The sequence below is a fragment of the Idiotropiscis lumnitzeri genome, chromosome 3 (assembly GCF_059441095.1).
Source record: "Idiotropiscis lumnitzeri isolate Australia: NSW breed Sydney's pygmy pipehorse chromosome 3, RoL_Ilum_1.0, whole genome shotgun sequence".
In the NCBI taxonomy this organism is placed as follows: domain Eukaryota; kingdom Metazoa; phylum Chordata; class Actinopteri; order Syngnathiformes; family Syngnathidae; genus Idiotropiscis; species Idiotropiscis lumnitzeri.
The window spans coordinates 31,713,466-31,726,250 of NC_142393.1; the positions used below are offsets into that span (position 1 = coordinate 31,713,466).

The 12,785-nt window shown below is 39.1% G+C and overlaps 2 protein-coding genes across 3 annotated transcripts; one reads left to right on the forward strand and one right to left on the reverse strand.

Moving 5' to 3' along the window:
- The first annotated feature begins 109 nt into the window (after positions 1-109).
- LOC148340923 (carbohydrate sulfotransferase 10-like) lies at positions 110-8,784 on the forward strand. 2 transcript variants are annotated; one of them, XM_088290773.1, is made up of 6 exons: positions 110-116; positions 3,560-3,664; positions 3,741-3,778; positions 4,266-4,473; positions 6,985-7,090; positions 7,676-8,784. In XM_088290773.1, exons 2-6 carry the CDS (start codon positions 3,571-3,573, stop codon positions 8,220-8,222), a joined length of 993 nt encoding a protein of 330 aa, XP_088146899.1. In that variant the 5' UTR covers positions 110-116; positions 3,560-3,570; the 3' UTR covers positions 8,223-8,784. The 2 variants fall into 2 exon arrangements, with proteins under 2 accessions (XP_088146899.1, XP_088146898.1); XM_088290772.1 differs by lacking the exon at positions 110-116 and having other exon boundaries at positions 3,643-3,664; positions 4,273-4,473.
- Positions 8,785-10,877: 2,093 nt separating this feature from the next.
- rpl31 (ribosomal protein L31) lies at positions 10,878-12,312 on the reverse strand. The gene is made up of 5 exons (XM_088290777.1): positions 12,172-12,312; positions 11,664-11,767; positions 11,413-11,538; positions 11,038-11,150; positions 10,878-10,957 (listed from the first exon to the last, which is right to left on the reverse strand). Exons 2-5 carry the CDS (start codon positions 11,765-11,767, stop codon positions 10,926-10,928), a joined length of 375 nt encoding a protein of 124 aa, XP_088146903.1. The 5' UTR covers positions 12,172-12,312; the 3' UTR covers positions 10,878-10,925.
- Between the last annotated feature and the right edge of the window lie 473 nt (positions 12,313-12,785).

Below are 12,785 nucleotides of genomic sequence, written 5' to 3' on the forward strand. Positions count from 1 at the left end.
TTCAGGAAAATTGTCATGTGACTTTAGTCATCCTGTTGAACGGGTTTTCCCTGCTCTTTCTCATTGTCAACCTGTAGCGTTGCTTTAGATAGTATTTGAATTGAAGACAACAGAAGGTAAGTTGCTAGTATGCTCTAGCTTTGTTGTTTTATCTGTTCACTGGGCCATGTCCAGCTTGGCTGAAGTTCATCTTAAATCTCACACATACCAGTATGCAGATAAAAAAAAAAAGTTTTGATCATACTGTTTGTGGTGTCCTCCGACAGTTCAACACAACACACCACACACAAAGATTCGGTTGCATCACCAATCTGCAATGGGAATAGTCGACCACAACAGAAATCTCACGTGGTTTGTGATTTAACCAAAACGAAGCAAAGGCCTCAATTGAGAAACAGGATGCAACATGGGAGAGGATGTATTTTTTTTGTTGGAATGCAAGTAAATAAATCTTTGCATGTCAAGTAATTTGACATCTTAGGAAAGCGTTTTAAACCGTTTTCAATTGTTTTTGCAGCAGCAGCAGTAAATTTGGAACATAATGGATACTTTTTTATTTTTTGTTGTGATTTTGTTAAAAAGCTTAATCAAATCATAGTATCATAGTACTTTTTGTAGCTTTTAGTCATGTTAAAATGCAAATTTCTCACTAAAATCAGCCCAATTCACTCATCTAGAAGTATTCCTGCGCTTCAAGTACAAGACCCTCTCAATCCAGGAAAACTACTGAGTCCTTGCTTTTCTACGTCACAAAATGTGGAGCCACTCCCGTACCTACCCTACAGACGAAACAAACCCACGTATCTCAGAGCAGCCAGTGGGACGTCCAACAAGCCATTCTGGTGGGTGGCCAAGATGATGGCTTGAAGAGGCAGATTGTTGAGCTTAACTCAAAGCCTCGCAGTCTCATCAGGTTCCTCTCTTGTCCACACTAGGAGGCACTAAAGAAAGTGGCAAGGAACATTTGTTATGTTGTTATTATGGCCTGGTCTTCATGACAAGTATGCAAGTAATCTAGACATCCATCCATCCATTATCTGTGCTGCTTCTCCTCACTAGGGCCGCGGGGGGGCGCTGGAGCCTATCCCAGCGATCTTCGGGCAGTAGGCGGGGTACACCCTGAACTGGTTGCCAGCCAATTGCAGGGCACACAGAGACAAACAACCATCCGCGCTCACACTCATACCTACGGGCAATTTAGAGTGTTCAAATCGACCTGCCATCCATGTTTTTGGAATGTGGGAGGAAACCGGAGTACCCGGAGGAAACCCACACAGGCACGGGGAGAATATGCAAACTCCACACAGGCCGCTGTTTTACTGAATGTGATCCAGCTGGTTAGTTTGTCTGCCAAGCTATAGAATTGAACAATCAAGTGTACGTAATAACCCACGTGTATGGTTATCCATCCATCCATCCATCATCTGTACCGCTTCTCCTCACTAGGGTCGCGGGGGGCGCTGGAGCCTATCCCAGCTATCTTCGGGCAGTAGGCAGGGGACACCCTGAACTGGTTGCCAGTTGCCAATTGCAGGTGTATGGTTTTAACAAAAGAAAACTGAAAAAATGATCATCGTATTAGGTTAATCGAGGATTTACTGTTTTATCGGTTAACTACATTTTCAAATGCTGTTATTAATAGGAGGTGATTTTAATGTTATATTAGTTAACATGGATAAATGGCCTCCTGGTTCATTGTGGTATATTTTGTTGTTGAAGTGTGGGTCTGGCTCAGCTTCCCTTGGACAGGTCGCAGAGCATGGCAGAATCGGTGATGGAAAAACTTCTCTGACACAGCCATTTTGGTTAGAAAGAGATTTTATTCTCGTCACATGCTGATGTCAAAAGAAGTCTCCCCACAAAGAAAAAGGGGAAAGGTGTCCCCTCTCTCCGGCCTTCCCTTCTTATAGGGAATGGCCACACAAGACATGAATATCTAATTTTACCTTTTTGCATATGCATTTTCATTGTACTAGTCTTCGATTTTGCCCCCATTTGCCCGATTTTGGTGAGAGCAGATGTGGTTGCTCTTTGAAGTGGCCTTCTGGTGCCATCCTGACTGCTACTATCACCTCGAGTGCTCGACACCTAGATACTGGTTAAGCATTTTGTCCCCCTGGACAGTTTCTCATTTACATTGGAATTTCAACACAAAGACTGGTCGCTTCTTCAGTCTCCAACTCCCTCATAGTTATTTAAGAGAATTACTAAAATGTTCATAATAGTGGATATAAAAATACACTCGATCATCAAATAGGTCAAACACTGAATCAACATCATTTATGGATAAATTTGACCGTGACTTTATATAGAGAGTAAAATATCCCAAGAATAGAACAAATACGCGGAGTAATAAAACAGGGCCAAGCCAATCATTAATTCACTTTGGGCTGACTTGAAGATGATTTCAAAGTGTTAAAAAACTATAATTAGGTGGACATACACCCACATAACATAAGGTCATATACATTAAGATAAATTTGTCCACCTCTAAACTTGGTGCTGTTCATTCAATGTATAGGAAATTTACCGTAAATGCTCGTTACCATCAAATGAGGTTGTAAAAAAATGGGATTACAAATATAATTCATAAATACATAGAAATTAATTTTGTTCTAGCTGTGAACATTTGAAATCTGAACTTGGTATTTCAGCATATTTATAAAGTGTTGCAGAATTGCGTTGTTTTCAAGAATTACCTGCTTGTCTTCAAAAACCATCAATACTACAATAAAAAAACTTTCTACTTTGTCAACTAAAATTAAATGAATTACACAATCAAAAAGCTAAAGGCTAACTTTTCAAAGTAGTTAAAAGACGGTCTGTAAGTTGTGATGTGTCAGTGTAGTAAGAGCTATATATGGCTCAATGAAACTTTCAACAAAAGTTTTAAATGAAAGTGTGACCTTCCCCCCAAAAAATTTTATTTATAGGCTACATATAAAAAATGAAATCTTTATTATTATTTATTTATTATTTTTTGGGGGGGTGCATGTTATGTGTCTGGATAACCCCCAGAAAATAGGCAGTTGCACCCCTGTTCTTAACTATTGTTACCCTGGGGACCACAGCTTCCCATTGTTGCAAAGTCGCCACACATTTTAGATAAGGTGAGATGAAAAAAAAACCCATTTGTTTTCTTAAAAAATAGCCTTGGGAAGTACATATACAACATGTAACATTTTTTAATGTAGTTTTAAATGAGCAGCAAGTAGCATGCCCTCCAAACAAGGATGAGACTTTACTGATGCTGTTCCAAAAACTATGATTATGGTTAGTTCCACAGCATATTACATGAGGCTGAGCTACACAGTATTTACTGTACAGAGTAGCTGGATCACTTCTGATTAATATTTTCTGATGCTTAAACAGTATAATTTTATGTTCTATGTGCCTCAGTATTATTCTGAAAAAGAAATTCTAAATACAAGTACATGTTATTTTTTTATTAGCTGTCAACAACACGCCCGCTGAGAATCACAAATTTGTTTTTTTTCATTAAAATTCTTTGAGGCTTCATGGTAACAATTTGTTTAATGCACCTTTTTGCCTATACCAGAAAACAAAAGCATGCGGTTCCATTGGCGCATCTTCTTGACTTGTTGGTGGCTGCTGCTCATCTTCGCAGTGGGTGACAGGCTCCTTAGACTCAAGGATGAAGCAGGTGAGCTTTTATTTGAAATGTATTCCAATTGAAAAGTGCCAACTGTCTGCTCTCCTTGTTTGTTTCGTTTTCTCAGAAATTGAGTTTGTGATCCCAGAACATTCATTTAACCAGGTTGGTTTGAGCTATTCAGTCCAGTGGATTTAGAGAGTGAGCAAACCACTGTTAAAATGTTTTTTTTTCTGATGTAAAAAAAACAAACAAGTTAAGTCATTAAAATGTATTTCAAAATTTCAGTCTTTTTGGGTAAGGATTACGAGCACTGGACACATTTGACAGGTTCAGCATAGCTTTTTTTTCAAGCAAGAGGTGCTTGAACATTAAGTACAGTATACAAAAACGGATCCAACCAGCCTTTTGTACAGTCCTGATGTCTTATTTACAACCTACATACAGATTTATTTCTTTTTCAATTGAATTGTACAGGTTCACGTCTTAATGAACAGGCACAAAGATCACAATTAATCTGGAGAAAGTATATTTTGTCAGCGGTAGGTTCACCTTCTCAGGCCCACTGTAGTTACAATGAGAGTACTTTACAAAGGATGTGGCACATGAATCCTGAAATGAGAGGCAATTGCTGTTTTTGTTGATGTTTGAGTCCCCAGGGGCAAATTGGGGGATGGTGGTTGAGCAAAGGCATCAGTTGCTCTCCTCTGTATGCAAGAGCAAGAAACTTTGGGGTGACACACACGTCTCCAAGTTGGCTTTGGACAACATCTTTGTCTCGGACCGGCACAATATATTGTTCTGCCAAACAGCTGATTGGGGTGACAATGAGTGGAAGAAACTCCTCCTCGTTCTAAGTGGTAAGTAATATGCGTCACATTGTGGGCAGTCAGTGTAACAGTTAATTGTGTCATTATTGAGAGAAGGAAGATAGTATTACGCGTCAATATCAGTTATTGTGCCGATCTTTCACTGGAAAAGGTTGCAATGGCCAAGTCCCCAAAGGGCATGGTTTTTAAAATTCATTTTTATGAGACTCATTATAATCCTCATGGGGGAAATTCAACTCTCAGACTGCTGTATTATTTGTGTTGCACGCTACACAGAGAGCCACACCTGAGCTTGCAAAGAGAGAGAGAAACTTAAAGCAGTGCAAAGACAGTGCCAGATCTTCTCGGTAGAGGGCCTGATCGGTGGTGCGACGTCGAGAGGTTCCAACTTCGTTCCAACTTCCGTATTTACACGACCATAAGGCGCACTTTAAAACCCCCAATTCTTCCACAAAGCAGGCGAGGCGCCCTGTATCACGACGCGCCATTTGTGTTGACTGAGATCGCGTGACGACTAAGATCCATCGATCGATACGCAATGGGTCTGATGTATGGGCTGATATTTGTGCCACTAGAAACTGAATCTGAATAAACATCATCGATTTGAATGTGAATCGCTTAACTTGAATATTTGAATTGAAAACTGAATATTTGAATTGAAAAATGAATTATTGAAATTAAATCTGAAAAAAAATTGTTTAATCTGAATCTGAATTTTTCCATTTACGATTTATGTAATTCAATAATTCAGTTTTCGATTCAATAATTCAGCTTTCAATTCAAATATTCTAGTTAAGCAATTCAAATCGATATTCAGATTCAGTTTTGAGTGGCACAAATATCAGTCCACGAGGGTGCATCTAGGAAGAGGAATGGATTCCAGATACATAGATCTCGCCGGCCAATCAATCCCTTCGTTTTGAAGGCAGTAAACTACGTCATGAGTATTGCCAGCCGCCATCCACAACCATGTGTTACTTTGATTGTGCTTTTGCAGGACGGAAAGAGACCTCTGGAGGGCGCCAAGCGTCTGACACTTGCAAGGCTGGTTGCTGATTTGTTCACCCCAAATTTCTCTGGCATAAATATCAGCCCATAAAACAGCACCTTCGTTTTTAAGGCGTAAAGTTTTTCATTAGTATTGCCAGCCGCCATTGCACGGAATATAAACTATGCCAGAGAAATTGTGTATCTGTATCTATGTATCTGTATCTAGAGGCACCCCCGTGGCCTGATATTTGTGCCCCTAAAAACTGAATCTAAATTATCAATAGTAATGTGAATTCCTTAACTTGAATGTTTGAATTGAAAATGGAATTATTGAATTGAAAACTGAATTATTGAATTGCAACCAATTCAGGGTGTACCCCACCTACTGCCTGAAGACAGCTGGGATAGGCTCCAGCACGCTCCGCGACCCTAGTGAGGAGAAGCGTTACAAATAATGGATGGATGCATGGATGGATTATTGAATTACATAAATTGCAGATGGAAAAATTCAGATTCATATTATACAATTATGCAATTTATGTAATTCAATAATTCAGTTTTGAATTCAATAATCCGTTTGTTGATTATAATATTCAGCTTTAAATTCAAATTTTCAAGTTGAGCAATTCACATACAATTGAGTGATGTTCAGATTCAGTTTCCCGTGGCACGAATATCAACCCATGCTAATGTCTCAGTAAGCATTTCACAGTGCATCATAACACACCCTACTGGAAGTAAGTAGTGTGACATAATTTTGTGCAGACTGTGACAACTGAATTCTATGAATACCTCATTTGGTGATGGTTTCACACAATCAGAACAGACCAGGATGGGCGTGCGGGAGAAAGCTGGACAAAAGGGCAGCTGTCCACGATCCCGTAGTCTGTTTTATCATTAATGTTATTGCAAGCAAGAAACATCACACATTTAGACAACAGACTGGAGGAAAAAAACTGCCCAAAGCACACCACTCACATCGCTCCCTAACCAGCCATCTGATTGGCTGAGGCTGATAGGCTCCCAGAATGCCTCAGTACTCTTTGTGTTATTTTTATTTCTTTTTGGGATATGAATGGCATGAGATGCATGTTTTGTGTGAAATGTATTTCTTTGTTTCATTGTTCGCTTGTATGTTGTTCAGTGATAGTTTTTGTTTTGATTTAAAACCGTGACTCTAAGGAGTGTGGTGACTAGTGAAAACGACTCCCCTTACATTAATGACTTCAACATGAAAATAAATAAATAAAAACTCGTCAGGAGTATTGGTCAAGCACACTTCTACAAGGTCATAGTGGCCGGGATTGAACCCCTAATCTCTGAGTTGGTAAACAATCGCTCTACCACTGACCAATGCCACACTAGATGTTTCATTTGACTTATCATTTCTGTACTGTGGGGACATGGTTTCCAGTCTACTGCAATAATGCCTATGTTTATTAACCACCTATGTTTTAGATTTAGATTCATGACCAATATCAGTGCTCAGTTTTGTCAAGATGGCTCTGCACCTCTCAATCATATTTTTACTTCACGTGCTGTTGTTGGCAGGAGCCTTTTCCAGTGTAGAGGAGATCCCAGAAAATCTAGTTGATGACCACGAGAAGAACGGCCTGCCCCGCCTCTCATCACTGACATCACAGGAAATTACACACAGGTCAATCATAGTAAACTTTCCCATAAGGACCATAATATATTTGGTTTTGCGTTGTGCACACATGAATCAGAGTGCACACGTCCAAAGTCCACAAAGGTCAGATTACCTAATGTCTCAAAAATATTATCCTGCGAGAGAAACCTTGTGATGTGGAGTAAGTGAATCTGCTCGGAACAAAATCTTGTAAATAAAGTTTATATAATTCAAGATTTACGGCGGTAACATGAAACGAAACAAGAGCCGTTTAGGATGCTCTCTGAAGATTATACTGACTGTTGCCACACACAAATAATCGAGCAATTGGTTGTGTTGAATGTTTGTATAGAAAAATAAAGCAAGCATTTGTTGCAACCAGATCAGCTAACGGTTAGCCTAGTTTATTCTTTTTGTATTGCTACTACTACTTTTTGTAAGTTGTATTTTCCAGACTCACAGTACTACGTGTGTATTAATATATTTTGACCGTCATGCGTGGTGTCATTCACTTCAGAACTTTTAAGTTAAGATGTTATAGTGGTGATACATGTGGAGAACTGTTGAGTTGTTTTAAACACTGCAATCATAGATGTGTGTTGTGTTGAACAGATTAAAAAAATACTTCAAATTTTTCATCGTGAGGGATCCATTTGAGCGGCTCATTTCTACATTTGAAGACAAGTTCCTGTTTACCAAACCTTCTGAGCCTTGGTACAAGTTCACCATCGGACCTGCCATCATCCACAAATACCGCAACAGCTTTAACTACATGACTGATACTGGTTTACTCTTTGAGGAATTTGTTCGTTACCTGGTGGATGAGAACGGCCGGAAGGCCATGGACTGGCAGTTTGGCCAGCACATCATCCACTGGGCGACCTACGTGGAATTATGCGCGCCGTGCAATATCCACTACGATGTCATAGGCCACCTCGAGACACTGGAGCAAGATGCCGCCCACATTCTGAAGAGAGCAGGCATTGAGCAGCTTGAGTTCCACCCAGCCATCTCCCCTGACATTGCCCGCTACAACAAGACAAAGATGGAGCGTTACTTCTCTGGAATCAGCAAGACTGACATCAGACGCCTATATGCACGCTACCAGGGGGACTTTCGCTTATTTGGATACCCAACAACTGGCTTTCTACTCAACTGACATGCTAAGAAGAGGACAGATTACGCAAATTTTACTTTTTACTTGTTTGTCGACAAATATTTGTCTGAAGTCAAGCAATAAGCCAAGTATATCTTCAGTTCATTGCCTAAACTGTGGCGATAATTGACAGAAGTGCCTCTGCCCATAACATGACGTTGCCATAATGTGACTTTACCGATTACTTGATTTTAAAAGTAAATTAGTTACTGATTACTCACTTTTAAAAGTAATTAAGATAGTGCTCAAGTTACTTTTTATGTTATTATTATGTATTCAGCAATTGGCCTCAACATAAAAATTAGTGATGGGCAGATGAGGCCTCAGGGTGTTTGTCCATTACAGAAATGTAATACACGTGTATCGACACATTATACAAACTGTATTGACATTGCATTGCTGCTGTATATCTAAAATCATTGCAGGTACACAAAATGTAAAAAAGAAAAAACTTGCATGCTGTAAACTTAAAAATAGCCTGTGAAATAATATTTACATTTTATTCAATTGCAATTTTTTTACTTAAAATGTGATGTCATCTTTGTATCATTTCATTTGCTCCATTTGTTAACTGTGCCCCAACTGCTGCCCAAAGACAGCTGAGATAGACTCCAGGACGCCCACGTGGATGGATAGATAAATAGGCTACTTGTTTTGTTTTTTAGAGAGAAATAAGTCAAAGTGACAGTGTTTTGGTTTTTCAAAGTCCATTCATTAAAAAAAATAAAAAATCCAATTTCAATACTATGCAAAAAAATGTTCTATCACATCAATTTACACTTTTTATACAAGCCCAATTCCAATGAAGTTGGAATGTGGTAAACATAGAAACAGAAAACATCCATCCATTATCTGTACCGCTTCTCCTCACACGGGTCACGGGGGGTGCTGGAGCCCATCCCAGCTATCTTCAGGCAGTAAGCGGGGTACACCCTTAAATGGTTGCTAGCCAATTGCAGGGCACACATAGACAAACAACCATCCGCGCTCACACTCATACAGAGGGGCAATTTAGTGTGTCCAATCAACATGCCATGCATGTTTTGGGAATGTGGGAGGAAACCGGAGTACCTGGAGAAAATAATATTCCCTTTATTAGTCCCACAATGGGGAAATTCGAGATTCGAACCCAGGCCTCCTGGGGGGACTGGGTCCTGAACGCGGCGCCTTAGACCACTCGGCCATCCTGGCAACCAACGCAGGCACAAACTTCACATAGGAAGAACCCACGACCTTTACACTGTGAGGCCATCGTGCTAACCAGTCGGTCACCGTGCCGCTAAACAGAATAAAATCATTTGCAAATCATGTTAATTAAATACACCACAAACAAGATAGTTGATGTCCAAACTGATAAACTATATTGTTTTGAGTAAATAATCATTAACTTAGAATCATAAGGTTGCAAAGAGACAGGTGGCAAAAAAGACAGAGAAAGTTGAATACTCATCAATCACCTGTTTGAAAAATACCACAGGTGAACAGGCAGGTATAAAAGGAGCTTCCTGAATCCCTCAGTCATTCACAAGCAAAAATGGCGCAAGGCTCACCTCTTTGTGAATAACTGTGTGAGAGAATTGTTGAACACTTTGAGGACGATATTGCAAGGTGCAAATGCAAGCAATTTAGAGAATTCATCATCTGCAGTCCATGATCTCATCAAACGATTCACAGAATGTGGAGAAATCACAGCATGTAGGTGACGAGGCATTGAAATCCAACATTGTATGCCCATGACCTATGATCCCTCAGACAGCAGAAAAATTGACATCAATGTGTGAAGGATCTCACCAAATGGATCAGGAACACCATAGAACACCAGTGCCAGTAAATGCAGTTCAATGGTACATCCATAAGCGCAACTTAAAACTTTACTTTGCAAAGTAAAAGCCAAAGCCATTTATCAACAAAGCCTAGAAAGGCCGCCGGTTTCTCGGAGCCCGAGCTCTCTCTCTCTGGACACACACACACGTGTCTCAAATCGACCCTTTTACAAGCTATTGATGTTCCAGATAAATGGCTAACTGTATAGATCGATCCGATATATATATATATATAAAGGATTGTATTACAATTAGTGGCATTGTAATCGTTTACAGGACAGAATATCAATTATTAAATTTAGCAGGTTCAAGTTTACTGAATATGTTAAACATTGATTAAACAAGCATTTAGAATCAGAATGCCCTTTTTATTGTCATTGTACTCAGTGTCCAACGATATTAGAGAGCTCCCCGCTCCAGTGCAATACAATAATTTAATGACATATATATAAAACAGATTAAAGATTTAATAATTAAATAGAAAATTATTTATCAAATGAAACTATTAGTATCAGGCACAGTAATGACTGGGATTGCAGTGATGGTGTTTACTGATTATATTATTCTCATATGCTAAATTTATATTACTTGGTTTAAATGTGAGAACTATGTTGAAATTTTCAGTCATAGACCACAAACTTGCAACACTTGCATTCACATTCCCAGCAATCATATTCATAAATTACAAACCGATTACAAACCTAACAGCACTTCTTGCACACAAATCAACCTTTCAGGCGATAACCAACCAGGAGAGGACCTTCCCTTCGACGTAGCAATATTTAGTCTAGCCGACAGAGTACAGATTTAAGAGCAAATGAAAACCCAGGTCATGTAGTGTGAATGAAAACTCCTTTTATTAAGGTTTAATCCACTCGCACATTTAGTTTTCATCAACATTGACTGTCTGCAGACCTGTAGGAGAGATGAAACGTGCAGTGATTAAACGAACCGTTAAGCCGAACTGCGGGTGAATAAGTGAATTGCTTGCACACCTTTGCATGTTGTGACAGGAACATACGTAACCAAGGTGTACAGTTTGTTGGGGGAATCCTCATCTTCATTACGTTTCCTGGACAATCGAACACGTATTCTGTACGGAACATTCCTGTACAAACAAATGACAGTTGTCAATTATATTCTGCTAGAAGTACCTGCGGCCAGTAGGTTCTCTGATGTAAAGGATTCCCATAAAGCATTTTACATGATATAAAAATAATCACATTTTATAACAAGAAAGCAGACAACTACACTCACATATCAAGTAAGCAACTGCTCTGCCTCCCTTGTCAACAAGTTACTTTTTTACTCATTTAATTATACTTTATGGAAAGAATTGGCAGCTGGCTGAACACTGAAAAATATATTACCTGACACCCTTGCTCCACACTGCTTTGTTGAGGCGAGTGTCAATGCGGACATCAGGCGTACCCATCTCCTTCATTGCAAACTTGCGTATTTCTTTGATGGCACGGGGAGCCCTCTTTTTGAAACCCCTGGGAGGGAAAAAAAAAAACACCATTACTCGTCGGCCTGAAAAAAAGCCCCACAGAAAAGAGTCGAGCATTATTTTTCCCGTAAACATTCTTGTATTTATGCCAACATTAATTGATCCACTTACACCCCATGGATACGTTTGTGGACATTGATGGTGTACTCTCTGGTCACCACCTCGTTGATGGCCGATCGTCCTTTCTTCTTCTCACCTTTCTTGGTTGGGGCCATCTATGATTAATTACATCAATATTCAAAGTCAAGTTGACACGTTTGCTGAGCATTTGTATCCATATTTAGAGGCGTCAAGGAATGCTTGCTTAAAGATCCCAAAGACCACTGCGAGGTAAAAGTACGTGCAGTGATTACGTCAGAAACAAAAATAAACGTTTATGGTCAGTAAACATACAACGCCCGGCCAACTGCCCGCTACGCAAGAGGATTCGGTCAATCCACAGCTACTATAAATCGCTTTAAATACACTTTTAACATCATAATTTCGCTACCAAATCCATATCCGTAAAGTAGGACACTACTTGTGTACATATTTATAGTCAACGTATCTACATTCTTGTGTTTTGGACTCAGGATGGCAATAGATTATTGAAATGTAATTCACGGAAAAAAACACTCACATTAGCAGTTTGCTGAAGCGGAAGTTGGAAGGACGGAATAGAAGGCGAGCATTGTGGGTAAAGGAAACGGGTCCGTTTTCACAAGATGTTCGTAGGGAAACAAGCAGACGCGAAGTTCTGCAAGAATGAAAAAACGATCAGAACACTATGCGTCGTTTTATTTTTACGGTTGGCAACGTGCGTAGTAAGAGCAGTGTTGCATCAACGATGCACCTTTTTTTCGTGAAAAAAATAATCACTTTATTTGGTAATCTAATTATTTGCAACTATGGTAAAAATGAACAACAAAGATGCATAAAAAATAATAAAATAAAATCCAGTTCAGACCGGTATGTATGGAGGACTCAAAGTGCCACAATAAATAAATACACCATGAAATGATTAATAAAAATTGTCATTAAATGTTTCATTTATTTATTAAATGTGTAATTGAATACATAAATGGTATTACTTAAAATATCAATGATATGTAAAGAAAATCTATATAATTCTTTCTGTATTTAAATACTCATTTCTGTATTTAATTATTTCATGGTACATCGTTGCAGTGTTTCAATAATTAATTTTATCTGTCAAACTCGCAAACTGTACACAAAATAAAAAATAAAAGAAGC